General features: G+C 36.9%; 3 protein-coding genes and 2 non-coding genes across 8 annotated transcripts; 4 read left to right on the top strand and 1 right to left on the bottom strand.

The window, feature by feature from the left end:
* Positions 1-1174: 1174 nt before the first annotated feature.
* Positions 1175-7478, top strand: LOC122072663 (cold-regulated 413 plasma membrane protein 2). 3 transcript variants are annotated; one of them, XM_042637044.1, is made up of 6 exons: positions 1175-1253; positions 1382-1566; positions 3126-3233; positions 3331-3401; positions 6435-6542; positions 7029-7478. In XM_042637044.1, exons 2-6 carry the CDS (start codon positions 1391-1393, stop codon positions 7280-7282), a joined length of 717 nt encoding a protein of 238 aa, XP_042492978.1. In that variant the 5' UTR covers positions 1175-1253; positions 1382-1390; the 3' UTR covers positions 7283-7478. The 3 variants fall into 3 exon arrangements, with proteins under 3 accessions (XP_042492978.1, XP_042492977.1, XP_042492979.1); XM_042637043.1 differs by having other exon boundaries at positions 1211-1566; XM_042637045.1 differs by lacking the exon at positions 6435-6542 and having other exon boundaries at positions 1216-1566.
* Positions 7479-8839: 1361 nt separating this feature from the next.
* On the top strand, positions 8840-8928 carry LOC122074994. The gene has a single exon (XR_006139135.1). It is a non-coding gene; the product is annotated as a small nucleolar RNA SNOR75 (small nucleolar RNA).
* A 2789-nt stretch (positions 8929-11717) lies between these two features.
* Positions 11718-14197, top strand: LOC122072958. The gene is made up of 5 exons (XM_042637400.1): positions 11718-12031; positions 12367-12444; positions 12550-12649; positions 12774-12910; positions 13857-14197. Exons 1-5 carry the CDS (start codon positions 11735-11737, stop codon positions 14121-14123), a joined length of 879 nt encoding a protein of 292 aa, XP_042493334.1. The 5' UTR covers positions 11718-11734; the 3' UTR covers positions 14124-14197.
* Positions 14198-16323: 2126 nt separating this feature from the next.
* On the bottom strand, positions 16324-25128 carry LOC122074473 (probable CoA ligase CCL6). 2 transcript variants are annotated; one of them, XM_042639311.1, is made up of 19 exons: positions 24752-25128; positions 23361-23424; positions 23101-23190; positions 22961-23017; positions 22430-22478; positions 22208-22284; positions 21635-21674; positions 21443-21537; positions 21100-21264; positions 19749-19859; positions 19566-19653; positions 19418-19484; positions 19249-19324; positions 19044-19161; positions 18691-18936; positions 17791-17930; positions 17232-17414; positions 17025-17144; positions 16324-16455 (listed from the first exon to the last, which is right to left on the bottom strand). In XM_042639311.1, exons 1-19 carry the CDS (start codon positions 24898-24900, stop codon positions 16408-16410), a joined length of 1983 nt encoding a protein of 660 aa, XP_042495245.1. In that variant the 5' UTR covers positions 24901-25128; the 3' UTR covers positions 16324-16407. The 2 variants fall into 2 exon arrangements, with proteins under 2 accessions (XP_042495245.1, XP_042495244.1); XM_042639310.1 differs by having other exon boundaries at positions 16419-16669.
* Positions 23721-23794, top strand: TRNAI-AAU. Its single transcript has one exon. It is a non-coding gene; the product is annotated as a tRNA-Ile (tRNA).
* Positions 25129-27744: the final 2616 nt, after the last annotated feature.

Genomic DNA, 27744 nt, shown 5'->3' with positions numbered 1-27744 from the left:
CTGAGTAACATTCCATGGAAGAGGGATCGGGGATCAGGGATCAGGGATCAGGGATCGGGGATCGGGGATCGGGGATCGGGGATTGGGTATCAACCAGGTATCGAATCGATATTTGAAACCTTGGTTGCAACTAATGTTGGAATCACACATGAATTCTCCAAGAGATTGTTTGGTTGACGGTTTGAAGTGAATGGCTTAGAGGAGAGCAGGGAATGAGAGTAAGAGGAGAAAGAAGATGAAACAGGAAACCTAGGACAAAAGACAGTGGTTAGTGGGTCCACTTATAGAATTTTGAAAATTTGAATTGATGGAGAAAATTCTCCCATGGTTCCTTGTCGGTACGGCCATCAATCATCATAAATATCTAAAATTTCACTAAAAAAATATTAAAAGAAACTGCAAAATATTTAAGAGGGGAGGAACTTATCCATTCGTATGACTTCTTGTCGGTACAACCATCCATGATCATAAATATCTAAAATTTCACTAAAAAATTTAAAAAAAATTACAAAATATCTAAAGGCAGAGGAATCTATCCATTCGCATGGTTTATTGTCAATACAATCATCAATGATCATAAATATCTAAAATTTCACTAAAAAAATCTAAAAAAAACTACAAAATATCAAAGGACAAAGGAATCTATCCATTCAAGTGGCTCCTATGGGGATATGTAGGTCAATAAAAGGATGTGTGAAAACATCTTCAATCTATGTTAAAGAATATTCTTAATTTTTTTACATTTATATATGCAGGCCAATAGAAGGATGCGTTGACATTATTTTTTTTTTTCTACCATGGTAAATACGTGATGGATCGAAACGATGAGTAGTTTAAATTGATTGGCCCCGAATTCCCTTTAGCCAAATTTAGCTAAAGTAAGCAGCAGAATTTGCAATTCCACTCATGAAATTAGGAAAATGAGAAATCAATTTTGACAAAAAAAAAATAAAAATTTATCAAGCGTATTCTCCACTCTCCAACTTCCACGTCAACATCTTTTTTTCTTTTTCTTGGGTCAAACCTAAAAATATTTATTTTTAAAGTTGTCGCAAAGGTGATGCATTGTCTCATACCAATCAGAGTGAACTCGGGTGACGCACGGTGCATGGATTGTCCACACGTGGCGTCAAAGTGGCACTCTTGTTCAGTTATGTATGGTATTTAAAAAGTTGTTGATTTTCCTTCTCTCTCTCTATTTAGTATTATCTGTGAGCATAGGACCCAAATCATTCCAGAAGGAAACCGAAGAGGTCGGACTTTTGGGGTTTTGAGGGATCAGTGTTCACTCTCTGTTTCCATTTCCTGTGAAATTCTTCTTCTGCAACTGTGAATCTGGTACCCTTTTTTTCTTTTATTAATTTTTTGTTTTTCCCTTTAGATCTGAACAATGGGGAGGATGGATTATTTGGCCATGAAAACTGATCCGACGACGAGTGAGCTGATCAATTCCGATCTGAAGGAGCTAGGCAATGCCGCGAAGAAGCTTGCCACTCATGCAGTCAAGTTGGGAGGCCTAGGTTTTGGAACTACCTTTCTTAAATGGGTGGCTTCCTTTGCTGCAATGTAAGTCCCCGCTTCTCTCTCTCTCTCATATCCACTTCTTGATAAGTTGAATTACTCAATTTTGAGTAAAATCTCCGTTTTCTGGGTGATTTTGTGTTTGTGATACCTGTTTAAAGGAATAATAAGTTGCTCTGGTTTTGCGGTCTTGTGATAATCTGATGGATTACGTCCTCTTTGTCTCATTATTTCCTGATCGTGATCTTGTTTGATCATATTAGTTATGCTTTAGCCTGTCAATTTGATTTGGTTCGTCTTAATCGATGCAACTACTTGTTCAGTTTGGCAATCCCGATGTTCCATATGAACTTTTCTGATTCATTTCCCCATGTTTCCATATGCAACTACTTGTTCAGTTTGGCAATCCCCATGTTTCATATGAACTTTTCTGCTTCAGTTAAGACGTTGAAAAGATTTTCATCCGTTGCTTCCCTTTTATACCTTAATCTGCTGTGGTACATACATTGTTGTTTGTCATATATTTAGCCCTTTATTGTGGTCTTTTTTTTTTTTTTTTTTTTTGGGGGGGGGGGGGTGGGGGGTTGGGGAAGGGGGAGGGGAGGGAACTTTTCAAGAAGAAAATTGTGTAAATGGCTTGTCAAGCAACCAATACGGCTGCTATTTTTAACTTAGCCCCTCAGGCATGCCTCTATCAAGTGGAGAGCTTTCCATTTAAAAGGAACTATCATGGTCGGCAATTTTGTTGATCTGAAAATTGCAAGACCTTTGTGACAATATGTTGTTTTTTCATGTAGTTAGACAGTTCAAAGCATTTATTCAACTCAAAAAAGTCTAGGATTAGATATTTTACATTTTAAACCACGATTTGGTGTATATGTTAAATCGTTATCTCTTGTAAGCCAAAGAGTCATGGCCACCATTTACAGCAACATACTCGATTACGTGCATATTTTTGAGTATGATCATGAAGTCCTGTCCCATTTGCTGGGTTAATTTCCTATATCTTGCTACTTCTAGTCATGAAGCTCTGTCAGTGCAATTTGGCAGCATCTGCATAGGAAATTAATGTGCTGATTTTCTGATGCATCTGTTCATTAGCTGCTACATCTAATTATCATTTGTTTTCTTTGGACTTTGTGTGGAAGCTATAGTTCATATTTTCATTTGCTGTTCCTATCAGAGTTCCACTCGCATTACTAGAAAATGAGCCCATTTTCTAGATTTAGAGATAGATGGATTTATATTATTGCTCAGAAGTGAGAGATATTGAGACAAAGAACTAACTAATTTGGTCAGAAAAATTTTTGACTGCTCGTCTTTGCTGGAAGAGCCTTTTATATTAATAAAAGAGGAAATTTTCTGCTTTAGTTTCTTTATATAACAGAAGGGTTTTATTAATTCTCTGTAATTGTCTATTAAAAGAAAAATAGTTCATTAGTCACTAAAAATCCTTATTGGAGCCTTTTGGCATAATGATGCCATCACTACTCTGGGATTTGTAACTCTAGTGTGGATCCATATACCGTGATGCATCTTTACTTCCGTTTACAGAGCTAGCAATTGTTATCTGTTAACAGCATTCTCTTATATTCTTACTGCAGTTACCTGTTGGTTTTGGACCGAACAAACTGGAGGACGAACATGCTGACTTCACTTTTAATTCCTTATATTTTCTTCAGTCTTCCTTCAGTATTGTTCAACTTGTTAAGGTGATCATCTTTACTGTTAATTCATTTTTGTTCTTTGGATCAGTTTTTTCTTCTTTTATATTCTCACATAAACTAATTCAAGTTGATTATGGTGCAGTGGGGAGGTTGGAAAATGGATTGCCTTTATTGCAGTTGTATTACGGCTTTTCTTCCCACGACGCTTTCCAGGTATGTGTTTCTGGTCTAACAATCTTGATGAATCATGTTTCTACTGACTTGAGTGAAAGTATGCGCTTAAACTTTCTAGTTATGTTTTTTCAGTTACCAAGTATTTATAGCAAGCAAAAAGCTTGGGCCTTCTGTCCAATACTGGCCCATTTAGTTTGCAGGTACCCAGCCCTCTAGGTGAGAAGTAAAGCCCAAGACAGGCTTGCCATCAGATTTGACTTTGCTCTAAAAAATGCTAATCAAATTGGGCGAGTGTCAATTTTCTGCACCTGGGATTTTCTTTGGCTTCCATTGTGCCTGGAAAAGGGTTATTCCATCAAATGTTTTAGGTTTTGAAACATCCCATATTAAGTCTTGGATTTTGAGTTGTACTATAGTTGTTCATTGGGTGGATTATCTTTACCTAAAATGTGCTTTTTTCTTTGAATTGTCATCCTCAATCTTCCAAGGGACGTTAGCTATATTAGCCATGGCAAACAGCTATTGTTTCCTCCATAGCCTTCGAGCTTCTCTCAGGTGTGGTCCTGCAGATATAAGATTTCCACTGCCATTTTATATAATGAAACTGAAGCTTTCCTCCCCCCTCCTCCCTCCCCCCTAAACTGATTTCATTTTTACTACTTAGTAATTAATTCTATTCTATTGTCTAGAAATGGTTCCAATCGTTGAGCCATGTTTGTATGTAATAAGTGGTTGCTTTTGGTGTGATGATAAAAGCTTGGACTTGGACAGGTTCAGAAAAGAGTTATATAGCCTTATAGGGATCAAGGGATTGGTGGAAGAATAAAGATAGAAATGGATTGTTGGTCTCCCACCAACTAGGAGATGGCCTCTCCCCAATCTCCACTTTAGAATCTCGCCAAGGTTTGCTGTGTCTCACACTCACACACATGCACATAGCATTCAAAGGGTTTCTGTCAAAATCGTGGGAGGCTAGGAACTGCCTCCTCCTTTTTTTATAAATTACTTTGTTACAAAAAATAGAAACTCTCCTTGGCTAATGGAGAGAATTACAAAAAGGCAACTAATATAAAATTTACAAGGAAATAGAAACTCAAATTATAGAAACCTAATATTCTTTATGACTAAGAAAACATAAAATAACTACTCAATCCTGTTTAGGACTTAAAACTCAAGTATTTGGGTTTATAGAGTTTGGCCCACTGCAAAAGTAAACCCAAAAAAATAAATCCCATGGCCCATACAACCCTTTGGACACTCAAAATTACACATATTATTAGTTCATTCATAGTACAGTTTGATGGTCTGGTTTGTTGCTGGCTTTCTTGTTCTTCTGAACTGCATCAATTCTCCCCATCTTGTAAAAAAAGTTGTCCACAAATTTCATTGTGATGCCAAATTAGATCTGCATGATCTTCCTTCAGTCGTAGGTTGTATTCATAACCCTCGATATCATCCCATAAAATAGTGGCTCTGCTGTGCCTCCATAGTTTGATACCAAAATGATGGATTCCTAATCACAAACCATTAATGACCAAAACAAAATAACCAGGATCGCAGGACATTAATTGTACCAGATTTAAGAGAGTAGAAATTAAAATGTGGTTATCAGATTTAATTCAAACCCTGGCCGAGTGTAGGTCTAAAAAAATAGTATTAATACCTAAAATTTGGGGAAAACCCAATGGTTAGATAGGCTGGAAATAACAGGTATTTCAAAGTAGAAACTTGGGTTTCAGAAATTAGTAACTACCAAGAACTACCTAACAGCTGAACAGATCAGAAGTTCAGAACCAAGTTTTGGTTGATGGATGAGTCCGGTTATTAGGTATGAACCCCAGAATTTCTCACGCATCAATGGTTGGATGTAGAGATATAACCCTTTTAGAGTTGCAGCAAAAGACATGAAAAACAGGGGAACCACAATTCAATTCTGATAGTGGTAAACCAGCAGTAATCCCTGTTGCAGCGGAAATAAAAGGGGAAGATGGTAGGAGAAGAAGAGGGAATGAGAAGTATACGTAGGTATCTACCGACCACAGAGAAGGTCTCCCTCCTATCTCCACAAGGGCCTCTCACCCAAGTTGTCTCTCACAGCGGTTGAATTTCAGTGTAAACCAGCATTAAGCCATCCCTTCTTTCATTCTTCAAATCATGGCCTTTGTCCAGCCATTCTTTTTGTTAAATAACAGAGCATCTATTACAAGACTAGAAACTATAAAAATAGAAACTACTCTTATTCTAAGATCTATGTAACATCCTTCCTACTTGTCGTTTATGCAACTTCTCTCCTCTCACATCTGAACACCTATTCATATCATGTCCTGTGTCTTCTGATGTTTGAAAGTTTGCTCGGCAGTCCCCTCTCCCTCAATTCTCAGCTTCCATTAACTCTTGGATTGCTAGATCCCTTGCTCTCAAAGTGCCTTCTCAGCTCAAGAATTGGCTTTGCTCGCACATGGCCAGTATCATTTGGGATCTGTTGTTCAGCTATCTAGACACGATACTTAAATAACAATGATCAATCCATTTTGTAAGATCAAACACCAAGAAGCACGAATAATAAAGAGACAATAGATCCGTACGACACAGATATTTAACGAGGTTCACACACCAGGGTGGTGTGCTACGTCCTCAGGCGAAGAAGAAAATGATTCACTATGCAGAAGAGAAATTACACCCTAGCAGCGGCGATGAAAAACTCGCCCTGAAACCTTAGCTCGAAAAACTCTAAAATACAATGACTTTCTCAACAAGCAACAATACATTATATATACTCCAAATTGCGGGTCGACCCAACCCCTCTGCTTCCATCACAGATCTCAGAAAATTTCCCATTTGGGTCACCACCAAAATATGTCGGATCGGATCAATCTTCAAAACATGTCAAGAATTCGAGACAAACTTAAACACATTTTTTACAGAATCAGACATTTGCTCTTGAATTGTTCCATGCTCAGAAGCCACAATCCATTCATAGAACCACAATTTGGATTTCATGGACTCCCCCTCCATCTGGTTTTCTAAAGCTCAACACTGATGGTTCATCGATTGGTAACCCTGGTCATGCAGGTGTGGGAGGTGTTTCCAGAAATGATAATGGCCTCTTCATCCGTGGCTTTGCTGAACATGTGGGTTTTAATCATGCTTATGTAGCAGAAGCCTTAGCAGTTCGTCTTGGTATGCAGATTGCTCTCTCCAGAAATTTTAATCATATCATTATTGAGTGATAACCTTATGGTCGTTAATATCCTCAATGGCGAGTCTGCTTCCATCCTATGGAGAATTGATACCATCATAAATGATTGCCTTATTCTCGGATCTCAGTTTCAGGTTGTTCATATTGTACCTATGCAGTAGCAGACCTTTTTGCTGGCGGGTTTGGTTTCAAGAATCGCCATTTTGTTTATTGGAATCATAACCCTCCCCCTTTGTTTCCCATGCTTTGTATCTAGACTCATCTCTCGGCCCTCCCTTGATTATATGAATCTCCTTCCTACCCAGAAAAAAAAAAAAAGGACATTGTATAGAACATAAGGCTGTCATTCAGGTACATAAGATACATATACTCACTGAAATGTTTACATTTCCTTATTATATGTGAAGACTCACCAGAGTAGCTGTTTGATGCTCATCCTATTAATTGATGTATGTGGGTGGGTGCAGACTGGCTGGAGATGCCTGGATCATTGATTCTTCTCCTGGTTGTGGCTCCAAGCTTTTTCGCAGACACCCTGAGGAGCAGTTGGGTCGGCATCGTAATTTGTCTTGGCATTGGGTGTTATCTATTACAAGAGCACATCCGTGCATCCGGTGGGTTCAGGAATTCCTTCACACGGACTCATGGTATCTCAAACACATTGGGGATTATCATTTTGTTGGTTTACCCTGTCTGGGCCTTGGTACTCCACTTCATCTAGTCCCTCTGGAATGCAGCTATGGGATTTCCTGTGGTTTGCAGTGTAAGCAGACAAATCATTTGTGTCATTTGTCTTATTTATCCCTACAAATATTATTAGATTCTGGTTTTCAATTTGAGCAAAACTATCCATTGTATCATTTGTTAAAACCTGCATTGTTATTTGGACTTCTATTGTGAAATGTGTTAAAAGAAAACCTTCGTCAGGGAGAGAGCCAAATGGCTTCCTATCGAGTGACAAGTGGCTAGTGTCAAAAGATCCTTTATCGAGATTGGAGGGTTTTTTTTTTTGTTTTCTTTTTAAATGAAAATTTTAGGTTTTCTTGTCCTTCAATATTTGTTGAGATCAGACTCTATTATGACTCAACCGCATCAACAACCTTTAAGTGGATCCTTCATAATTCAATTATATGTATACGAGAAATATAAAATTCAGTCTAGGATCAAGTCTGTACAGTGTTTGAAACCTAGCCTGGTAGAATTGGCCTTGGGTGTTAAGGAAAAAAAAAAGAACTGGCCTTGGGTACGTTGAGATTTCTCAACTTTAGCTAGGCAGGAAATAGATTTGGGAGCATGGTTTCAAGTATCGATAGATATTGATACTTGATTGATTCGGATTGGTTAATCATATTGTTTTAGGAGTAAATTTATATATATATATATATTTATATTGAAAAAGCAAGATAAAAGTGATTGATACCCACTGATTTATATTGGTATGAGCAGATATCGATATCGATAATTAAATCTATGATTGGGAGTCATCGAATGTAGAATGGGATTATTTTTATTATTATTTTGAAAGTGAATTATTATTATCATAAAATATTTATTTTCCATGTACATAAATGACATGTTTATTTCAATAGTTGAATTGAGGGACCTAATCTAGATTAACCATGTGTTAAATTTCATAATTTAATTCAATCAAGGGGAAATGGTTTCTGACTAGGAATATAGTTCTTGCGCCAGTTCTATTCTTCCATGTGTGTTTCTCTTTTGCTCTCTATAAAATGACCTCCCAACCCCTATAGATTAAATAAAATCAAAAGCTCTTTACCCAAAAAAAAAAAATATCAAAAGCAGGAATTGAATCCAATCCAATTCGAGTTGAGTAAGGGATTGGATAGCGATACTTTAAACCATGGTTAGAAAAGGTCCAAGAGTTTCTTTATCTCTATAATTTCATGCTTACCCAAGTTAAGTGTAAAGCGAGCAAGGAGATTTTTGTAATTTTGTGCTGTTCATATAATGGAACCCTAACCCTAAATTTTTACATCTATATTAACCAAGAAGCACGCCTGACGGCGCACTAGCTGTGTGCATTTTCGTTTCAACTTATCTTTTTCTGGTCGAAATATTTATTTTGTGAGCAAGCAATCATTGGCTCTCTCATTTCCTCTTATTTAGTGATCTATGATTCATTTTTATGTTTTGCTGAAAGTGATGTTCGATCCAACAACTTCGTTTTAGTTTATTTTGCAGTTTTGATAGGATATTGGTTTGTTCTTTTCTGCTTGGTTCGGTGGTTTTTGGACGAAGGGCGTAGTGATGTGTTTCTCCGTGATGAACAAATTACAGATGACGAGTCTGATCTAATTCCATTCTATTCCCGTGACGACAAATCGAGGCATTTGTCTGAGAGAAACTCTTCACTACAGATTGTTAATGGGTTTTCATTTCTTTTTACTGGGTTTGCAAGTTTTCTTTTAGGGTTTCTCTGATTTTGAAATAGATTTGTCTTACTGATTCTTTGTCCCTGAGATCGCAGACACTGAACAGAGCGATTGTTTGATCTATTTTTAATGGGGTTTTGTTTTCTCTTCTGATGTTCTGTAGTTTTTGGGAGGAGATTTTCAATTGATAAAGTATATAATTTGAATTGAATCTTTGGCTTGATAATCATTGATAAGAGTATTTTCTTTTTAAATATTTTCACACTTTAATTTCAACAAACATATATAATGTAGTTAGTTGATTGCCGAATGATTACTGAAATGTTTTGTAATGCTCAAGACATCTGTGTTTGGTTGGTGGTGGTGGAAGTAATTGAGGGAGGTGGTGGTCGGTGTGAGAAGGGGAAAGGGGAAAATGTGGCGATGATGATAAAACGTCGTCACTCTCACCCTCATAAGTAATGAGGTTCAACTGTGATTATGTTTCAAGCACTTTTGAGCTACATCCCCCCACTCACCTCTCTCTCTCTCTCTCTCTCTCTCTCTTCCCACTTCCCTTCACTAAGTATAATATTTTACAAATCCTGAATCTGGATTGGCCAATTTGATTCAGAATTTAGTGTGTAGAGTCTGATTTCGACTGATTATTTTTGTCTCAATTTATTAGGATGGCTTTGAAATCAATTGGGAAAAAAAAAAAAAAAGGGAGTCTTTCATCTCTTGCTATCCCTGTGCAGCTCCCATTCTTTTTCTCCCTTCACGAGGCACACATGTACACAATCCATAATGCCATTTTTTTTCTTTAAATAAAGCCCTAAAATTGATTTGGGTTTCTGTTCTTTATGCTCCCTTTTGGTTGTAAGGAAATCAAAGGAAAGAAATTGAAAAAAAAATATATTATCATTGCTCTTGTCATTATATCATGAATACTAAAATCATTTTACAATTGGTTATTAGTTTTCACTTACCCATGTAGTTAAAATCTTTTGGTTTGAAAGTAAAAAAAGAAAGAAAAACAGCAATTCATAAAGTGGTGATAATTACAAAAGTTGTGTTTTTAAATTTAAAAATTTGTAGTGGAAAATGGATGGATCATTTGCTTCTTGAACAATATCGACTCATTTAGCCCAGGGGGCTATGAACAAACCAAATTTATGTGGGACTTAAAATTGTGGGACCGATTAACACCACTGCTAGGTTAGAGAAGCTCCAAACCATCACAGAAACTGTATGGTATGGGATTTGCTGTTTCCTAAGTTTGTTGGGCCAGTGAATGTGTTGTTCCTTTTATTGTACCTGCCTTACATTTTTATCAATGCTCAGAATCTATTGGCAGGAAACATGTCAAGCCCTCCTGGCCGTTTGGATTAGGTGGTCCGAATCCAGAGTCGTGAGATTCCAATGCAATCAAATCTGGATCGGTCCAAGCCACTGGGTTTTCAGTACAAGGATAATGTTACCCAACCCATAAAACCCAGATTTAAGGGTGTGAATCGGAATGATTTGTATCGGTATTGATATTGGTATCGGTATCAAAGATACTAATCTCAATATCGTCCCATTTAATTAATGAGACCAAACTTAGATCTCAGTCCCGTTTACTAATGGGACGGAGTGGTACCAATTCCTAAACGATCTTCAATGGTTCTTACCAAGATTGTTTCATCATTATTTTTGTAGGTTTTTTAGTATCATGAGATCTAAGGTGTCCTTTAGAAAGCAAATTAAAATATAGACCCTCTAAGATCACAAGTAAGTTTTCAAAAATAACAAGTAGGAATTAATGATAATTAAATAAACAAGTCCCAACATACTTTTAGTGCTATCATCAAACAACTTTATAGTAATAGATTTAAAGGTCCATCAACTGAAACCTCCATAAGAAAAAATGCCCGAAATACATCAAAATATCATCATATGGACCATTGGGAGTAATAAAATCAGATATCAATACCACTCGGTTCATCAATAGGACAGTCTGATATGGGATTTCAGCGATAGCAAAATTTTTTGGGAAAATTACTTGATTACTCAAAATTGGGTTTTAACGAAAATCCAAATCTGAGTTTGTTTATTATTGTCATATAGAGTGGTTAATTTTGTAAAAAAAAAAATCTAAAAGTAGGTAATCAAATAATTTTCCCAAAATTTTTGCTATAAGATGACATTTGCCTGTTTTCTAGTGGTTGTTAACTTATTATGAATTGTGACATTACCAAAAGGAAAGTAAGAAGGAAACTAGGAAGGAAAGCTCTGCTTCCTCTTTTTTCACGAACGGCCAAAGCTTCCCTGCCCTTCACATCAAACCATCAATTCTTCAAACTCAGGAATGAAATTTTATTGTGTGGATTCGTTATCAGTCGTCTCTGCAAGACTGCAACTACCAGCTCTCAATAAAAAATATATATATATACATATAAAAATGAACGACAGCCAATAGCAATCCAAATAGAAGGGGAAGTGTTTACTGTGAAGAATACGTCTAAAAACGACACGTGTGCGGCCCAACCATCTCCATGAACACAGAAAGAACCATATGGTTAGTAATGTCTACGTACAAACCCTTTTTCTTTGCCAGCTTCAGCTTCAAACCTAGGAGCTCTCCAACAAAAGAGAAGAGAAAAAGACGATTTATTAGAGCCGCGAATGTCACTATTGTACACTTCACTTTGACCTTTTTGATCCATCCTCCCTCGGCACACAATATAATATAAAAAGACTGATCAGCTACCAAGAACACCAACTAATTCTCATCAATGGCAGGGGTTAATAGATTAATGCTTCGCACTTCCAATTCTCCACAGAATTTTTATTTTCCTTCGTCTTCCTCTTCATCAACGTTGCTAAGATGTTTAGGCAAAACAAGGGTGACTAGAGATCGAGATCAGAAGGTGGTAGTAGTTTCAGCTGGGAATGGTCATGATCAGAGAAAGTTATCTGCAGTTGCATGGAAAGAATCGGTTGCTTCTGAGAACACGATTTCAACAAATGTAACAGAAACAGCTCTTAGGATTTTAAGTTCTCATGTCGAAAGGAAATCATGGAGACAAAAGGTTGAGATGTTCTTCGAGACGGTAGGTGCTTCTATAATCTTCTGCCCTGATACCACTTGTTGAGACTTTCTTATAAAAATTTCCATTAAAGAGAGGTTATCCAAATCTTTATTGGTGTACAATGTCTTATATTCTGTCACAATTTAATCCACAGAATACTAGTGTAAACGCCTCGACAGGCAGGATGGTAGTAATCTTGCTAAACCTCATAAACTTGTGTGCATTGTTTGTTATTATTTTTCCATTATCTTCTGTATCATTTTAAGGTAGAAACCATATACCTCCACATAATTGCTTTCCCGTGGAACCCTAATACCTCTTATAACTAATTTGTATAAGCTTGATCTACCATGCAGGCATTCATTGATTGCAGGTTTTTTACATTGTTTGCTGTTGCTGGATCCTTGTTGGGCTCAATCTTGTGTTTCTTTGAGGTACTACCAGCATTTTACTACTGAAGAAATTCTTAAACCAGATTAATATTGCAGGGTTGCTTCCTTAACTACTCTCTTTCTTTAATGGCTATGAAATTAATGCAGGGTTGTGTCCTTATCATAGAATCATATTTGAATTATTTTCATCTGATGCTGCAAAATTCAGATCAAGGACACGTGGTTGAGCTACTTATTGAGGCCATAGGTATATATGTTCCTCACCCACCCCTCACTTTCTCTCTTTCAATAGAACCAGAAGACATTAGTTTTGATTGTTGGGATTTTTTGGTTGCTAAGAAGTAACGATATGACTTTTTTTTTTTTGACAGATATGTTTCTTCTAGGAACCGCCATGCTTATTTTTGGGACTGGATTATATGTTTTCTTTGTTGGTTCCAAGTTTATGAAGAGAGGGAGCACAAGACTGATTCCTCAATCCAACTTTTTTGGGCTTTTTCACCTTCATGTCAGTGCACTGCCCTTGGTCATTAAAATTAAATGCAATCAAATTATTTTTTTAATCTATTTTTATAAAATCATTGGGAGACATTTTTTCAATATTTATAGTAATGCCAAAGACTTGTAGTTGGAAAATCAAGTTTTTTTCCAGTGGTCTTTTCAAAACCTGATGACAAGATGAGTCAAACTTGGTAAGGGTGAGTCATTTTTTTCTTCTTTTCTTTACAATATCTACCTTCTTCCAGTGAGAAAGGAGTAGGAACTATGGTTGTTTCACATATGAGAAGAAAGAACAAAGGCTAAACTGATCTACATTTTGTTTAGTTGTAGACGAAAACTCATGGAGTATAAATATTGGCTAATTAAAAAAAAAAACAAAACAAAACCATTGAATTTCACATGACTACAAACACACTGAGTCAATGAAAACTCGGACTGACTCAAACTTGATCTAGTCATTTCTTAAACTTGGTCGGACAAGTCTCCATGACTCTTGACTAGGTTTCTTCTTCTTCTTCTTTTATTTTATTTTATTTTCTTTTCTTTTACTTAACTTGGGTGACTCACTTGAATCAGAACCTGGGTTATAGAGTAACGTAGGAAAATGTTTACAATTCAGGAATCAAAACCAACAACTACTTGATTCTAGATATGAGTTGGGGAAAGAAAAAGAATATATAGATTTGCTGCTATTAATTACTATTAGTAATAGATGGCTCATGGAGTTTTAGGATACATTCATGGTTAGTCAAAATGTTGCTAGACTTATACTTCAACACTGGACAAGAATAATTAATGTGAAATATACCCAAAAATAAAATTTCTAATATGAATACCTAGGGGAAAAAAATAGGAGATTCACATCTCCTTCATGCATGCATGCATGCATGTTTATAAATCTACTTATGAATTTATTACTGAGATTATTGGTCATGTGTCTATAATCTTTCCAGATGCTTCCAGCATGGGTGGAGATGAAGTCAGTATCTGAGGAAAAATCAAAAATTGGGCATGCAGTGCTGATGATACTCCAGGTGGGGGTAGTGGAGAAATTCAAGAACATACCATTGGTTACTGGGCTGGATCTTGCCTGTTTTGCTGGGGCTGTACTAATTTCTTCAGCTTCCATTTTCATTCTCTCAAGACTCTCAATTGTAGAACAGAAGGTGGGTGGTAGCCACGCTACTACATGGTTTGGATGGCTCATGGGCCAAAAATGAATATGTGGTCTTTCAGTTATAAAGTATAAATTATAAATTGTATATGTTTAAGGAAAAAGTTTCCCTTGACCTCATCGCGTGATCCTAGGGTCCAAAACCCCCTACTCCCCCCCCCCCCCCCCCTCTCTCTCTCTCTCTCCACACAAATCCACCCCTGCATCCCTAATTCTGAAGGTGAACAAATTCCCATTCACTGTGGGCACAAAGAAACTCGATCCTATGTTTAAATATTCTCCTCTATGGAGCATTTGTAAAAAAATGACGAAGGATTAGGTCAAGTGTAGACACCTCATTTATCCCATTGAAATGTGCACATCGATGGTGAATGGATATCCTAGATTACCATATGGGGTCTTGTTTTATGCCTTAGGAAACATACGGAGGTGATAGGAAGAAGAAGTCTGAAAATTTACTTAAATGACTCTGGTTGGCCGAGTGGCCAAGAAGTAGTTAAAAGACCTTGGATTTTGACCCAAGGAAAAAAATTTCCTAAGCTAGAGGCTGAATGATGGGATGGTCCAGATGTGACCTACCGATAGTTCTTGACCAGATTTTAAGTTGGATGTGTTATAGCATGGAAATCCTTGTATATGAAACAGTTTAAAAAAAAAAAACTTCTATTTTCAACCTTATGGTGTTACTTAGTGTTACCCACTTTGGAAAGATTTTTGAATTAGTATTTGGTCAAAACTGATTTTTATGTCATTTGCTCCGTTTTGATCACAAGGGAAATTAAAGGGAAGAGAAAGGAAATGAAATTTTTAAACCTAAAATAAATAAATTTTTTGTAATCATTACCCCACATGATTATATTATTAACTCGAATCATTCCATAATTGATTATTAATAGCCACTTTATTTTTTATCTAAATCCCTTTGATATGAAAAGTAAAATAAAAACTATATCTAAACATCATTACTTAGTATGATAAGAATAATTGTTACTAAGTTTCATTTTTTTAATTTAAAAATTTTCGCTTCCTTTCTTTATAACTTTCTTTGCAACCAAAGAGAGGTTTAAGGAATCCATAAAGACCTATGCCATGTCAAAATTATGCAAATTTGGACGTGCATAAAAGTTACTACTTTCCAAAGAAAAAAGCCCATTATAGCCCAACAATGGACCCAACCCCAACTTTTGCTGGGCCTAGACCCAATCAGCGTCCAGTGCTAACCAGCTTGGCCTCGACGCCCGCCAGCCCATGTTTTAAGTCCGGAAGGACTCTTCCACTTTTATTTCCTGATCACATCTAGACCCATTCTAAGCACCATAAGTCAAGGGGTAAAGTCTGGGTATGTGTTTCTCTCTTCCTCTTAGTAAAAAGACCCTTAACCCTCCCTTGTTCCTCATGTTCCTGCCGCTTACTAGTTTACCTAGAGCGGGCGGCTTGCCTATATCAACAATATTTGCATTTCATGTTCTAATTTGTTTAAGCTCATTTTATTTAAACTTGTAATATGGTTGTTTGACTTTATTTTGAAATTTGACTATATTCTAGACTTATGGTTTTCATGCACAGTGGCATTTATAGTAATTTTAAGGTTTTGATTAGTTTCTTCTTTTTTCAATTATTCAGCATGTTCGTATTAATCATTATTCATCAAATATCATTATCACAGTTCTATATGGCACCAATTAGGATTTTAGGCTTATTTTGCAAAGCATGTGTATTATGGTAATTTCATACATGCTATGGGAATGAATGTTATAAATTATTTTCAGGTTTTTTTAATCTATCATGCATATATGATAATTTTTGTAAGTATGTTCTGCATCTTGAATTGCATATAATGTAGGGATTTTATGGTAATTTTTCCTACTTTTGCGCATAAAATTTCAAATATATATATTTTTAATTTGTTCAGCAATAGTAGGGCTAAACCCTGTTTTTTTTTTTTTTTTCATGAAAGTGGTAAGGGTATTTTGGTCATCTTTCATACTTTTAAACCCAAAAGTCATTGTTAAAGTTCTCACATTAAGCCTTCCTTCAATTGTGCCAGTCACCATCTATAATACCTACCCACAACACATCTATTGTTAAAGAATACCAGTTAGCTGTGAGGCTAAGGATTGGTTTTCCTTGTTTATGTAATGAACCTCCCTTTCAGGCTTTAGAAAATGGCACATTGATTGCTCATAGCTTCATATAATTTTCACTTGAAGCAAAAAAAAAAGAGAAGATAATTAGCACTATTTTTAATATGAGGATGAAACTAGGCCAGCATCCATAGTTGCTTTGGATAACAAATCTTTGATTTCACATCTATGACACACAAACATCATTCATTTATTTGTGGCCTTGGCTTCATTATACAGTTGATCAATACAGTCCTGCAAACAATGACAGTATGAGCATCATCAAAGGCATAAAACAGAACCAATAGAAGCAATAATGTCCTACCATTTTACACAAACCTCATGAAAGCACTTTTGTTCTTCGTAGGATTAAATTATAGATATACTTCTCCAAGTTTCGTGAAATTTGTATTTGTCACAAGGTTGTGCTCCTTTGCCATGGCAAACATGGGTGGGCTCCAGGGACCCCCTATCAGTGGTCAAATTTCAGCCCAATAAGTAGGGGAAGTGTCTTAAAAGTGAGAAAATTACAAGAATGTCAAACTCACTTTCAGGTTTCAACCACTTCCAGTGCTTATTTAGGGTTGAAATTTGATCCATAAGATGGGTATGGTTCCTCTGTCATTAGGTCCTCTGTCATTAGGACCCACCCTTGTGTCCATATCTGCCACATGGCAAGGGAGGAGAAAAAAGGAATAAGAAGACACCCTTTCTTCTTTTCATGTATAGATATGGCATGAACCACCCATATTTTATGCAAAATTTCAATTTCAGATTGAAAATAACAGAAAGATCTCGAAGGAATAAGACATGATCAGACATACCCTGTAGAACTTAAGTAGCTGAGGCCTTTTCAGTTTGAATGTTGGGGTTATCAAATCCCTCTCCGTGTCAAAAGGATTTGGCTCCAAATGAATTGCCTTTAGCATCTCAAAACCTCTAAGCTGTACCAACATCTACCATATTAGAAGAGAAATATATTTAAGCCTACGAGTTACTCAGCAACTTGGAAAAAGGCATAATCAACATACATTATGTTTCTGACCAGTTTTGTTGAGCTCGTCTAGAATATACTTCCTTGCTTTTGGGTCTGTGCACAATGATTTGAAATCTCCAGTCTCATTGTGGATTGCTGCCCAATCTTCAACTGCCTTTCTTTCAGGGACCACCACAGCCACAAGGAAGGACTCAAAGCTGTTCCCGTAGACCCAAATCTGTGCACCATTATAAATTAGACAGAGAGTAGACCAAATAGAATGAAGGAAACTTCGGCAAGGTGTCAAATACAATGTGCAAGTACAGGCAAGCAGAGAAGCATAAAGATAGAGTGCAACTAAGAGTAAATAATGTTTCAGTATCTGTCAAGTGTATTCACACCAGCATGCTCCATCCTATAAAACCTTGCACATATTCCACAGGAACAGGGGGAACAATACTGATAGCTGCCTCATCAGGAATATCACCTTTGAACATGTTAGAGATAATCATTTGACATGGATGATATATCATAATCACTTATGTATCAAGTGCATGTGCTTTTCTATATCATTGTACTACTGTAGTAAGTTTATGATTGGTCTGATGTCGTACTGATGTCACAAGAGGGCATTGACCATATATACTTTCGATGTTCTCCACGGCAATATATTCTCCTTGGGACAGCTTAAAAATATTCTTCTTCCTGTCAATGATTTTCATTGTCCCGTTAGGCTGCCATTCTCCAATGTCACCTGCAAGCAGCTGATACATGTAAATCTCATAAAGAATACTAAGCAAAAACTATCCCCATTCTTGACAAGAAGTTGCAAGATTGATGCTCAAATCAGTCTCTGATGATTGTCAAAGTCTCACATGGCCAAAAGAAGTGGCTTGTGGAGAGGATTTACTGTACAATGGGTTTTTCTTTTAAGAACATGCCTAAGGAGAAAAAAAAATATAAATATAATCTTCACAATGCAGAGGCTTTCAACAGGTAAAAATGGAGCTTATAATGCAAAAGGAACAGTTGCGAAGTGTTGCTTGATGAGCTTATGGATCTAAGATGCATACAAAATGGATACTTTATCCTTCTAAAGAGTCGATGAAAGTTAGAAACAACATGAGAAATAGAATGGGAAAATAGAAGCCAAAGTTCTTAAAAGATGCAAAGAAGACAGTATATGTGAACTCCTGGAGATGCAGGAGATGCCAGTAGAAATGAGTGAAAAACAGCACAGGGAAATGTGCAAAACTGTATTACATTGAGACACGTAATTCCTAGAAAATTTGCTTGTTTTGGGCATTTCCTTGTCTTTTTCCCTGAGATTTCCCACAATTGTCTCATGGGAAACCACATCATTTTCATTTCTCAAGGCCCTTTTCAGTAAGTTCCATTAAAAATTGCTTTCCAGTAAAGAGTTGCAAAATCTAGCATGAAGCTAAAGCAAAATCCTTTTGATTTTGGATTGTTTGATAATCATTTCTAGGGGGTCCTGCTGTAAGAATTTTTACCTGTATGAAACCACCCATCCACAATGACTTCATCTGTCAGATCTTGTCGCTTGTAGTAACCAGAGAATAAGGTTCTTCCCCTCAGGCAAATTTCTCCACGTGGCATTTTGGACAGTGCATCATATCCCATCTCAGGCACTGACTCAAGTCTCGCTTCTATGGTTGTCATGGGAACCCCCACTGTTCCAATCATAGAGAAAACATCTGCTATGGAAGCAAAACATCCCCCACAACTTTCTGTAAGACCTGGTGTTTAATAACAGTAGAGGGAAGAAAGTAAGACTATAAAACAAGCAGGAGTCAAACTAGTTTCTTGGATGCCGCAATGCAGAAGTTTTCTCAATATACCATACCATATCCTTGTGACAAGAGACTGCAGCTTGTTACTCTCAGAAACTCTTCCACTTGTAGAGGTAATGGTGCAGCTCCAGATATGATGATGTGGACTCGACCCCCTAGTGCTTGCTTGATCTAGACATTTAGTTAACATGAAAGGCCTTGTCAAATGTGGATTTTACATCTCCTCAGAGGCAAAAAGCAGAGAATTGAGATACAAACCTTTTCAAAGACTAGTCTGTCAAAGAGAGGGGCTGCTTCATGTTGTTTGAATCCATTCTTCAAATTTTTCAATTTGCTGTTAAAAAAAAAATTTATTAATTAAAAGGCAAGAAATAGGGGGAAATGAAAATTATATATCAGCAACAAATGAATTTACTATTCAACATACTAGTTGTAAGCCCATTGGAATAACCCCTTCTTCAGTGCTCCTCCCGATGAAATTTTATCAAGAATACCTTCAAATAGGAATTGTTGAAGCAGTTCATATAGAACTAAATAAATCAAACAAGGTAAAACCTCGTTAATAAGATTCAAACCTGTGCATAGACGGTCAAATACTCGAGGTACCCCACAGAATATTGTTGGCTTCAGTTCCTGAATGTCTTCAAATAAATACCTGACATCCTGTAAATGAAATCCAAGGTTATCTGAAAACTAAGCTTGACTCTAAACAGAAAGAAAAAAGAGTTCAATAAATCACAAATGAGTAAAAAATATACCCCTTGCCAAAATCCTATGGAAGCACCCCTGTGGATGCAATAATTTTCAACTATCTGATCAAATACATGGGCCAATGGGAGGAACGAAAAGTATGTGTCTTCTTCTGTCACCTGAAAGTAGAAAGAATTGTACCTTTATCTCATTATAGGTTTCTGCCACTGCTACTAGGAGGCTAACACCTCAAGTAGTAAAACTACCATTGATTACTAGGAGGATGATCCATTCAATCTACAGAGAATAAAATACACCATATACAGCCAAGATCTTTCTCTCCCCATGGTCAAAGCAGTTGGACCAACACGAAATCATACATCCCTTTAATTAAGTGAGCCACATCACTCCCATTAAAGTTTGATACTATTATGTGATGCCTAAAGTCTAAACATATCAGGAAAAATGTTTTCTAAGAGAGATAACAACAAGAAGCTTTGAATATTTGGGATGATCAAATGACAACAGGACGAACATCCCTCTCTCTCTCTCTCTCTCTCTCTCTTTTTTATGGAGAAATTCAGTGAACCCTCAAAAGAGAACTAACTACTACACAAGGTCAAATAGTCCATCCATAGCTTTACAAAACCATATTCACTACTCTGACATATCAGTCAAATCACTGCACCCTTAAACTCTAAATAATTTCTTCCCGAAAAGGATAGAACTTTTTGGGACCCAAAAGCTACCTATAGGCAGGTTCAGCATGATTGCTCAGTTCTCAAAAAATGCGGCACATGACTGCTTAGGGGGCATGTATTGAAATAATTTTACGATTCATATATTGGAATCTTCAAAAACACTTGAACTTAAAATTTATGCAGTTTCAGAGACTAACATACTTTCTATATAAAGCTACTTGTTTCCCACCCACAATTTATGCAGCATGAGACGTGTTGGACGTGGGACACCTTGGTCCTTGTCTATACAACTCCTATGCTGCTATGAATTGATGATGTAGACTAATGACCACCAATATAGTAAATGTGCAGGTCAACAAGCAGTGGATGAATCGTATCTTATAGATTTTGTTTCCAAAAAGTTGTCCATGACTTCAATGAGATGAGCAGATTATGATATCCATGAGTCCTCTGTTAAGTATATTTAAAAGATAACAATGATTTGTTTATTCATATAAAGTTGTATATCCATAAAATGTACTTAATAAATTTGGACACACAGCATTATTTTAATAGTTAGTGAAAACATACTTCAGTTAAACAGTGAACACTAAAACTTGACAAAGAAATACGGAACATTTTTGCTCTTGGGCTCTGATAATCACCATCGGTTCCAAGGATGCTAAGGGTATGAACATATTAATATGCACTATGAAATATACAGTGTTAGTTATTTTACCGGTTTACCAGTTTCTAGAATCAGTTGATCCATGGACAACACTTCAGCCATGATAGCCTCATTAGTCAGTAGGACACCTTTAGGGTCTCCAGTTGTTCCACTAGTATACATTATTGTGCATATGTCGCCCTTTTTTGTTGGAGGAAGTTTACAGTCCATGCTCCCCTACGAAAAAAGAAAGAAAAAAATTAGGCCAGGCTCAGATGTAGACATTGCACTAAGATATAGAACCTGAGCTCCAAAGTTTCTGGTAGACCAATAGAAACAAAACAGCAGGTATAAAGACAATAAATACAGTAATTACAAAAGTTTGAAGTAGAAATATAAGATGTCAAACAATTACAGTTAAGGAAAATTCTTCCCAAGAGAAGCAGGACACCCCAACTTGTTCAGCTTCTTTCTTTTGTGCATTAGTAATCTTTCCAAAACTGATGAGTGCTGGATGGAGGAGATGCTCCGTCAGAAACTAAACATAGTAACCACTTCAAATCATTAGTCACCCAGATGCTAGACAGAAGATTGGAAGTCAACTTACTTTTTAGATGTGAAGTGCATTTTTTAATGGACCTGAGCATCTGCACAAACAGTTACTGTCCATCACCCTATGAATATTATAGAAGTTCATTCCATCTCAGAGCAGAAAGACAAAGTACAGAAAGGAAAGAACTTATTTTAGGGAAATAAATACTATCTTGTGTGGGAGAGGGGGGTGCATGTGTGTGTGTGTGTGTGTGTGTGAGAGAGAGAGAGAGAGAGAGAGAGAGAGAGAGAGAGAGAGAAGCTAAGGGAGGGAAAAGAAATCGAATGATGGAGAAGAGAGAATTCAGCAACCCAAGGCAATTTACCAAATAAAACTAATCTATTCAAGAATAGGAAGTATATGCAATCTATTCAATAAAACCAAGTTTGGAAGCCATAATTTTTTGATGACAGAAAAGGGTCACAATCAAAGCGGACCAAAATATCATGAGTAATCACACGGAGAGCTGTGCAAGTTTAAAAAAATTTCATGTGAACCAGGAGTCAAGACATAAGTAGGTTGGTTTCAGTTCTCTCTCAGGGATACTTTTCCATTTGACAATATTAGATACTTTGAGGATCAACATACTGCTTGAATCTTTTTCTCATGAACAAAGATAATCGAGACTTCAGCATGGTTGATGATGAACTCCACTGCATTCTCACCTGCAAGAAAAGCAGAACAACCGAAACAGTTATGACATTGCTGGATCCCCCCCCCCTCCCCCTTTCAAGCAGATGATCAAGTCAAATCTATGAATAATTGTCCCCAAAGAAAAATAAGAAAATGGGAAGGAGAAAGATGGCCTACCCAGGGTGTCATATAGAGGAACATAATATATGCCGTGGCTGTTACAAGCCTGTGGAAGAACCACAAATTATGTCAATTGCCATTAGAAACACTATTCTCACTAACTTCATTGGAGCTACAAACTAGCATCAAACCAGTAAATTTGGCAATACTTCCATTTTCCCTCTGCTTGTGTTGTATAAATTTTATATTTATATATATTTTTCTTTTCTTCTTTAAATGCCAAATTAACAAAAAGCGGTCCAGATCTAGTACAACTAATAAAACCTTAAATCAGTGAAGAGCCATTTAAATCAAATCTGGACCATTGCATTGGTATCAATACACGTGTCACCCCCTTAAGGTGGTATTTCACGGAATTGTACGAGATCAGAATTACAGACGATTTTTTTCCCAGATGTATAATTGTTGGTTCAATTTAAAGAATAAAACTGGATCTTAAAAAATAAACAATTCATGAGCAATAGAAGCTGCATGACATGCAAAATAACAATGTTTTGCACATCTTTGTCATTAACAGAGGAAGTATACCTCCATTGCTATTATCCACTCAGGGCAGTTGGATCCGTATATGCCACAACGACCACCCTGCCAACACATAAACCATACTTAATAAGAAATGGAGTTTAAAAATCAAAACAAAAGAGAAGGACTGTAGCAAAGTGGCTTACAGGATTAACGTTGCGGTTTCTGATGGCAGACCCAATTTTGATGGCTTGGTCATAAACCTGCTGGTAAGTGTACCATACGTATGGACCCGCCTGTAATTCAATTTCTGTATTTAGTATTTAGTATTTAGTATTATTTTCTTCTCCTTCGAAGAAATGAGACCTGACCTCCATTGATCCTCACTACCCAGTTGGGGGTATTGGGTTGCATTTGTTTTGATCGTAGAGAACCCACAGAGAGAGAGAGAGGAACTTAATTATACCTTGTCACCAACGACCTTCCGGCGGCCCAGCATCTGGTTTTCACTGTTCCTTTTAAAGGAATGGCTGAGAAGCATAAGACGAAGAGTTCCAAAATCATAAATTGTTTAAAGTAGAGGTACGATATTCACGAATTGCAAGGGGGCAAGAGCTAAAATGCTTAAGAAATTATGAAAAGTTTATAAGAGAGTGGAGGTGGAGTGACTAAGTGGGAAAGGATGCCTTGGGAATGTTCCCAGGCAAGCGTTACGCCGTTGCTGATGTTTTAATGGTGTTTGCGGCGTACCTCCATCGCCGGGAACAACGACGAAAGGTGGCGGAAATTAAAATTTGTATGAAAGTTTGTTAAAAAAGAAACATATGGCCTATTAGCTCAGTTGGTTAGAGCGTCGTGCTAATAACGCGAAGGTCGCAGGTTCGAGACCTGCATGGGCCATTTTTTTTTTCTTTTTATCTTATATTGATTAAACCCCTCCTAGGTTGCAAGTTTGGCCTGACAAGCCCAAGCTTGCCTGAGCCCTACAAGTCCTGGGCTGGGTTTTTTAATTTACTTGGACTAGGTTGAGATTTTCAGGCCCAGATCAAGATGGGCCTGGGCTGAGACCTCGATCTGAACCCAGCCCAACCCTGTATGTTTAATATATATATATATATATATATATAATTATAGGGAAAATATACAATAGGGGTGGGGTTTTATGCACGGCTGCATAAGGGTTTTTTTGTCATTTTGACCCCTCTTGTGAGAAGGGGACAAGATCCTGCACAGAACCTTTTGTCTAGATATATTATATTTTATATGAAAAAGGATGGGCATAGAAGACAACCAATGAGGGCATGGGACATCCTACGAGGGGGCAAGGGGAATTATTGCGAAGGATAGAAGAAAGCGATAGACACAATAAGCACTAACTTAAAGTTTTTCAGTGTGCCTAACCTTCTCTAATTTATATATAACACATAATTATCTGTAGTTACATCATATACATGGGTCTGCAAGAATCAATTAAGGCCAACCGAGGCTAAGTTGAGCCTAGAGGATTGAGCTTGGGCTGAATATCCCACCCCCACGGCCCCTCCTCAGGTTGGTATCTTAAACGATCAGATCAGTTTGATTAAGACCGATCCCAAGTTTTAAAACCTTGATTCATACACCACCCAGGTGATTCATTTGGAAGGCTATTGAAAAATGAGTTTATAGTTACGCTTTTGGGAATAGTATCTCTTCAGATAAGATACTTAGAGTTAGTAAACCCAAAAGTCCAAATGGATGTGATTAGATCGCAATGGTGGTCTCTGAATCGTGTGATGAACTTAGGATCATAAAAGCAAAACAGAGGAATTGGATCTGTACTAGTAGTTTAGTTAGTTAGTTAGTTAGTTAGTTAATTACCTGAAGAGCTCCCAAGGAGATTCAATGTCGGGAGGCAACTCCAGGAGACCATCCTTAGCGTATATGCAGCGATAGACAGGCCCCGCAGAAGGTTTTCCTCCAGCCGCCGGTGTCGATTCTTCAACCTTCACTGTGTACATCGTCGACATTCTTTCGTCTCTGAGTACTCTCTTCACTGGGAGTACTGGAAGGCGTCTTTGACTTCGTCTTTGATTGATTGATTGAAGACGTACGGTGGATTGGATGAGTACTCTGCTTCCCTCTTTCTGATGATGAACTGATGAACACAATGTAGTAGAATGTCTGTGTGTGAGCTTTCAGATCAGGAGGAGGAGGAGGAGAGGAAATGAGGAAGATTAATGGTGGAGAAAGTGGTTGATAGGTCTTGGAATTTAATCTGTTTCACTGAAATGGGTAGTTGGGTGTTGCAGCGGCAATTAATTCAGTACACCTAAATAAGGAAAAAACGTCTCAACCATCTCATAGCGGATATAGCGGCGTTTATGAGCTGAAAACAACCTTTTTTTTTTTTTTCTTAATTTCATTCAATCCATCTGACTATAACTAATTTTATTTTTGTTACAAGTCTACGAGTAATTCGTATTTACTACACTGGTGGATGTTATTATTATGCTACTCTACCTCCTTACTCGTCTCTATGCAAGTGCAAACCTTTGTTATCTACTTAAGTGGATAATTCCGCTACAATCAAGGTTACAGGTATCGGAATAGGTGTTTAAATCGGCATCAACAAACATTGATATCGGTACAAGACTTGCATGCAAGCGAAGCGGTATTGGCAGCAATAAATAGCTCACTGAGAAATGATTGATGCAATCAGTCAGTGCCCTCGATTGTTCCAGAGAGAAGGATCATGGTGCCCCAGAACCGTGACATCCAGCAGTAGCATCACTTTCCGTGCGAGAGACTTCTATGCCAGCCGTTATTTCCGGCTTTGTTATGAAAGTCGTATTAGATTGGTATCGAGCATAAATAAATAAATGGACCATTTTCTTAGCTAATACAACCAATCTGTGTCAATATCATATCGATCTCTAACAATTCCAATGCATATCGGTCGATACGATACTGAAGCAATACTTAGAACTAAGGGTGTCAACCGATCGGGCCTAATCGGTCATGGCAGGTTTACACCCTTGGACCGTGACCTACCTATTTAAGGAATGAGTCAATCTCGTGTTAGGCTCGGTCAGATTTTGGGCTTTAACTAATAATTGGGCCTTAAACAAGGTAATGTACCAATAAAACCTTAAAGGGTCTTTAATTGTCTTAGTTTTAAGATATTTTAATTTATTTTTTTAAATCATCAAAGTTTAGATAAGATATTACACTTAATTACATTCAATAATTGATAAAAATATAAATATATACCTTATTTTATCAAATAAAAATCAAAATATACATATAAACATTGGGACTAAATGTGCCGGACCGAGTTGGGCTTGTAAACGGACCAGGCTCAAGTCTGGCACATTTAATAACCGGTGCAAGTCAAGCTAGTTTTTAAACTGTCAGGCCCGATCAATCGAATCAATGCGGGCTTGGGATTGACATCCATACTTAGAACCATGGCTATAATTACTCTTTTGGTTTCAACTTATTGGAAATGGATTAGGTGCGATAGCCATAGTGAGGTAGGGCCGTAGGGGTATCATTTTATAGCTAAGGAGCATTTATTTCCCCATATTCACATATCCCATGATAAAGTTTTTATACTTCAAAATTGGATTTTATATATAACATAAGCACTTTCGTGCATTTCTTAGCCAATTCCATGCATATCTTGTATATCTTGCATCTCTTTGATATGATGTCTCTTAAAATCACCCCTGTGGGACTATACCTTCCATACCACTACTTAAAGCCTTGCATATCAATCCCATCTAGAGCACATGATAGCTTTAGAAGTTGGCAAGAGCCAAAACAGCATAAAATCTAAATTAGAATTTCCATAATAAATGCAAAAGTTTTCCTTTAGCCATTGAGTGGGAAGAATCCTTTGCACATGGTAATGTGATCACAAATATGATTCTTTTATATCTCATCAAAAAACTTCCACCCTTATTGACATATTTAAAAATATAGCTCTCTTGGTCACCTAACATCCATGGCAAGGGATTCTACATTGACTGTGGGGAAAACTTGGTCTTTGGACATAGATAAATTTTAGAGTAAGTAGACATTTAGATCATTTCACAAGAAAACAAATTTTCAATGAATTAACATTATCATTTTTTTGGTGAAATAATTAACAAAATCATTAATTCTACCAAAAAAACATTATCACTAATTGAAACATTAGCTTACCCAATTGAATATAGACAAATCCAAGTGTTCTCTGAATTAATTTGGTTTGTGTTTCAATCTTTTCGTTTAAGACGGGATCATTAACCTACTAAACAAAGCCTCTCCATCAAAGTAGAGTACATTAAAGGCTTGAACAAAAATAGAAAAATAAAAACAAAAATCCACCGTCTTTTTTTTTTGTTTTTTTATAGGTAAATATATTGTATAAAGAAAGAAAGAAAATAAAATACAGAAAATGGCATCCACCGTCCTTACTCCTTAGTCCTTAGTCCTTACTTCTCACTCCTCAGACGGCGAAAGCAATAGGGATTGTACATTGACGATATCATTAATTCTACCAAAAAAAAATTATCATTAATTGAAAATTTAATTTTTCCAATTGAATATAGACAAATCCAAGTGTTCTCTGAATTAATTTGGTTTGACTTTCGGCCTTTTCGTTTAAGATAGGATCATTAACCTACTAAACAAAGCCTCTCCGTCACAGTAGAGCACATTAAAGGCTTGAACGAAAAAAATAAAAAATCCACCTTCCTTACTCCTTTGTCCTGACTGCTTACGCCTTTGTCATGAGTGATGTCAAGCTGATGTGTTCTGCTTGGGCCACAAAGTGTAGGAACAAGTTAATATAATCCTTATCTCTAGAGAGAGAGACCTCACAATCA

The sequence above is a fragment of the Macadamia integrifolia genome, chromosome 3, assembly GCF_013358625.1.
Source record: "Macadamia integrifolia cultivar HAES 741 chromosome 3, SCU_Mint_v3, whole genome shotgun sequence".
Classification (NCBI taxonomy): domain Eukaryota; kingdom Viridiplantae; phylum Streptophyta; class Magnoliopsida; order Proteales; family Proteaceae; genus Macadamia; species Macadamia integrifolia.
Note: the sequence above shows the minus strand (reverse complement) of the source record. Positions and strands in the feature narration are given on the sequence as shown.

Bases quoted from the DNA above. Each gene is read 5' to 3' on its own strand.
- LOC122072663 (XM_042637044.1), top strand. From the start codon at position 1,391: ATGGGGAGGATGGATTATTTGGCCATGAAAACTGATCCGACGACGAGT. The intron at 1,567-3,125 runs GTAAGTCCCCGC...TTCTTACTGCAG, and splicing joins GTGGCTTCCTTTGCTGCAAT to TTACCTGTTGGTTTTGGACC. The intron at 3,402-6,434 runs GTATGTGTTTCT...CTGGTCATGCAG, and splicing joins CTTCCCACGACGCTTTCCAG to GTGTGGGAGGTGTTTCCAGA.
- LOC122072958 (XM_042637400.1), top strand. From the start codon at position 11,735: ATGCTTCGCACTTCCAATTCTCCACAGAATTTTTATTTTCCTTCGTCT. The intron at 12,032-12,366 runs GTAGGTGCTTCT...TCTACCATGCAG, and splicing joins TTGAGATGTTCTTCGAGACG to GCATTCATTGATTGCAGGTT. The intron at 12,911-13,856 runs GTCAGTGCACTG...TAATCTTTCCAG, and splicing joins TTGGGCTTTTTCACCTTCAT to ATGCTTCCAGCATGGGTGGA.
- LOC122074473 (XM_042639310.1), bottom strand. From the start codon at position 24,900: ATGTCGACGATGTACACAGTGAAGGTTGAAGAATCGACACCGGCGGCT. The intron at 23,018-23,100 runs GTAAGCCACTTT...ATGTGTTGGCAG, and splicing joins GAAACCGCAACGTTAATCCT to GGTGGTCGTTGTGGCATATA. The intron at 18,937-19,043 runs GTATGGTATATT...ATTAAACACCAG, and splicing joins TCTCTTGTCACAAGGATATG to GTCTTACAGAAAGTTGTGGG.